The 3,993-nt window shown below is 35.5% G+C and overlaps 1 protein-coding gene across 1 annotated transcript; it reads left to right on the top strand.

Annotated features, from left to right (window-relative positions):
• The first annotated feature begins 1,635 nt into the window (after positions 1–1,635).
• Positions 1,636–2,412, top strand: LOC119604008. The gene has a single exon (XM_037956331.1). The coding sequence runs from the start codon at positions 1,636–1,638 to the stop codon at positions 2,410–2,412; it is 777 nt and encodes a 258-aa protein (XP_037812259.1).
• The last annotated feature ends 1,581 nt before the right edge of the window (positions 2,413–3,993 follow it).

Here is a 3,993-nt window from a genome sequence, read left to right as displayed (position 1 = left end):
TACTTAATAGCGATGACAAAGATTCGGAAGAAGATTGTGATCAGGCCAAACACACTTATAAGGAATGTAGGTTGGCTTACATTACTATTGCTGCTATAATGGGCGAATTGTCTCAATCCTTTTTAAATAAGTCAGCTCTTTCTTCTACTCAATGTGTAACGGGTGCTAGTGCAGCTTTAGCTAGTATTATGAGTCGTAATTCTAACCACCATATGAGGTTGCCACCTTGCACTATGGAAGTTTTTAAAGGGGATTATCGCTCATGGCTGTCTTTTCGCGATATGTTTACGGCCGTTTACATCAATTGCGACGATCTATCTGAAGTCGAAAAATTGTTTTATTTGAGACAATTTACAAGTGAAGATGTTCTTGAAATCGTAAAAAATTCCTCCTTGACAAACCAAGGTTTTAATAACGCTTGGAGAAATTTAAGTGATGCATATGAAAATAAGAGAATTTTAGTCAATAGTCAACTCAAAATTCTATTCAATCTTTCCCCTGTAAAATCCGAGTCTGCAAAGGATATAAAGAGGTTGCAAAGGGATATTAATAATTGCATCTCTGTGTTAAACCTACATAACATAGATATTTCTACGTGGGACCCTATTTTTATTTATCTTTGCTCAATTAATTTGCCGGTCCTCACTTTATCCCTATGGGAACAAAATGTTGAGAATAAAAAAGAGATTCCCAAGTGGAGCGAATTGGACAATTTTTTAACGTCGCGTTTTCAATCTTTAGAGACAGTATTTGACTTTCGAAATTCTGGTACTGAACATAATGCCAAAGGAAGATTTAAAAAAAACTGAACAGTTTGTAAAGAAAGGTCCGAAGGTCAATAAATTAAATAGGAATACCTACAGTAACAACGCGACCTAAGAAGGAAAATATAAATCATTTCAGACCCAAGTTGAGAATAAGCGTTGCCCCCTGTGCCCAAAAGTTCATGAGATTAGATATTGCTCTAAATTTATGGAAATGAATCCCGAACAAAGGTTTCTAACTGTTAAAAAGCAGAATCTTTGCATTAATTGTTTAGGTGGCGGTCATAAATTAGATACGTGTTCCTATAAATATGGGTGCTCGATTTGTAAACTGAAGCACAATACACTATTGCATAGGGATGTTTCTGGTCCTCCTACAATTGTTAATACCCAAGAGGGGCCTGCTACAAGTGCAGCGAACTCTCAAAAAACGACTGTCCAGAATTGTTTTGCAGCTGCAAGACAACAAGTTCTATTGGAAACAGCCATCGTAAATATAGAATGTAGGGGCGATATGTTTTCTGCTAGAGCATTGATCGATTCGGGAACTCAGGCTACTTTCATTTCGGAAAGTTTGCAAAGAAAACTTGATTTACCTGTTAAAAACATTAGTGCTGAAGTCTCAGGACTGAATGGTGCAGTAGCAGGCTCTATTAAAAAGCAATGTTCATTGGTTTTGAGTTCGATGTATGATTCTGGATTCAAATTACAAATTGAAAGTCTTGTTTTGCCTAGATTAACTTGAAAATTGCCAATCGAATCTATTAATATTTCACAATTATGTCTATCAAATCTAAATTTAGCATACCCAAATTTTGCGAAAAGTAGTCAAGTTGATATCTTGATTGGTGGTGATATTTACCCTAAAATTATGCTTGATGGTGTTAGAAAAAATGTGCTGGAAAACTTAATAGCACAGGAAACACGTTTTGGTTGGATTTTGATAGGTCCACTTTCTAATAGCACACAAGGTGCTTTCACCACAAGTGTTTCTTTTTATACTGATGTCAGGCTAGATAAACAAATAGAAAAATTTTGGACGCTAGAAGAACCACCACAGCATTCTCCGTTCACTCCAGAAGACGAATATTGCGAGGAACATTATAAGAATACAGTCAAACGAACTTCTGAAGGGCGTTATATGGTTTCGTTACCTTTTAAACCACAATACTCAACTGATAATTGTTTAGACAATTCACGAGAGAAAGCAAAGAAACTATTTTTGCGGAATGAGGCATCATTAGCTAGAAAGCCTGATTTAAAATTGATTTACGATAATGTTCTTACTGAATATGAAGTTCTAAATCACATGTGTCAGGTTAAATATGAAGAGTCAGAGGCGTTAAAAACGTTCTATTTACCACACCATGCTGTGTTCAAGCCTGAAAGCTCTGCAACAAAAGTGAGAGTTGTATTCAATGCATCTTGCAGGTCTACAAATGGATTGAGTCTTAATGACTTGTTGTATTCTGGACCTATTTTGCAAAATGACATAATGTTACTTGTTATCAGATGGCGTTTTTATCGATATGTTTTTAATGGCGATATTGAGAAAATGTACCGTCAGATTTTGATTGACCCTCAACAGTCCAGATTTCACAGAATTGTTTTCCGTGAAAATGAACACGATGATTTGAAGGATTTTTAATTAAAAACTGTTACGTTTGGTATCAACAGCGCACCATTTTTGGCAATAAGGACTTTACATCAGCTGGCTGATGACGTAAAGGCAAAATGGCCGTTAGCTTCTAAAATCTTACGTCGTATGATGCATGTAGACGATGCTTTAGCTGGTGCACATGAAGTTTCTTTAGCTATTAAAGCACGAAATCAGTTAATTTTGACCTCTAATGATGAAAAATACTTGAAGGTCTACCACCAGAATATCTTTTAAATAATTTTTTTTTGGAAATCAACGATGAAAGTGTAGCGAAAACTCTAGGAATACGATGGAATGCAAAGTGTGATAGATTTTATTTCACAACGTCCCCAATACTGACGAAGGAAAATTATACAAAGCGTGAAGTTTTATCCACTATTGCTAAAATGTTTGACCCAGCTGGCTGGTTAGGTCCTATAGTCGTTATAACTAAAATTTTAATGCAACAGATTTGGAGTGAGAGAAGCGAATGGGATGAATTTATATCCAAGAATTCATTAGAAAAATGGAATGAATTCCTTCAAAATTACAAATTTATAAATGAAATCCAGATATCTCGGTGGATCGGGTTTAAACCGTCAGCAAATGTAGAAGTTCATGGATTTTGTGCTCTTTTATTGGCGAATTTAGTAGAAATTGTGCAAAACGACTTAAACTTGAATCAAAATAACACTAAGTTTTTTACTTGGACTGATTCAATGATTGTTTTAGCATGGCTGCAAAAACCTCCAAATACGTGGACTACCTTTGTTGCCAATAGGGATGCCAAGATTTTAGCTAAAACGAGTAAAGAAAGTTGGAGACATGTGATCTCAAAGGAAAATCCAGCGGATTTAATTAGTCGTGGTGTTTGTCCACAAGACCTTATAAAAAACAGTCTTTGGTGGAATGGTCCAACGTGGCTTCGTTCGTCAGAAAGTTATTTGACATTGCCTTCACGAGGAAAACTTAGTACTAGGGAAGAAGAAAGAGTACATAAGGTATTTTTTCGTATTTTAAATCCTATTCCGACTTATTGGAGAACTTTTCGTCGTACCCCAGAGCTCTCAGAGTAGTCGCATACGTTTATAGGGGAGTTAATAGGATTCTCAAGAAAAATCAACAGTACTTTAGTTTGGAAGTTACAGCAGACGAAATTAAATGTGTGAGGAAAAACCTAATTATTCTTGCTCAAAAAGTTCACTATGGGAGTGAGTATTATGAACTTGAAAATAGGAAACCGATTACAAACAGCAAAATCTTGAATTTAAATCCTTTCTTAGATAATAAGGGAGTAATAAGAGTAGGAGGTCGGTTGGCAAATGCCCCGAATTTATCATATAATGAAAAATTTCCCATATTACTAACATCCAGTTGCCATTTTGCTAAACTCTATGTCAAATTTATACATGAAATTACAATGCATGTAGATAATCAGTTGATGTTATGAGTATTGAGAATGGAATTCTATATTCCTCGAGCTAAGAATTTGATAAAGACTATAATAGGTCGGTGCAGAATTTGTACGATTGAAAAGAAGACCACACATAGTCAGATTATGGCAGCATTGCCTACAGCGAGGACAGTCAT

This window comes from Lucilia sericata, unplaced genomic scaffold, assembly GCF_015586225.1.
Source record: "Lucilia sericata isolate MDLA Ls3-8-SP2 unplaced genomic scaffold, ASM1558622v1 Contig000352F_arrow, whole genome shotgun sequence".
NCBI lineage: Eukaryota > Metazoa > Arthropoda > Insecta > Diptera > Calliphoridae > Lucilia > Lucilia sericata.
This window is presented reverse-complemented; position numbering and strand designations above follow the sequence as displayed.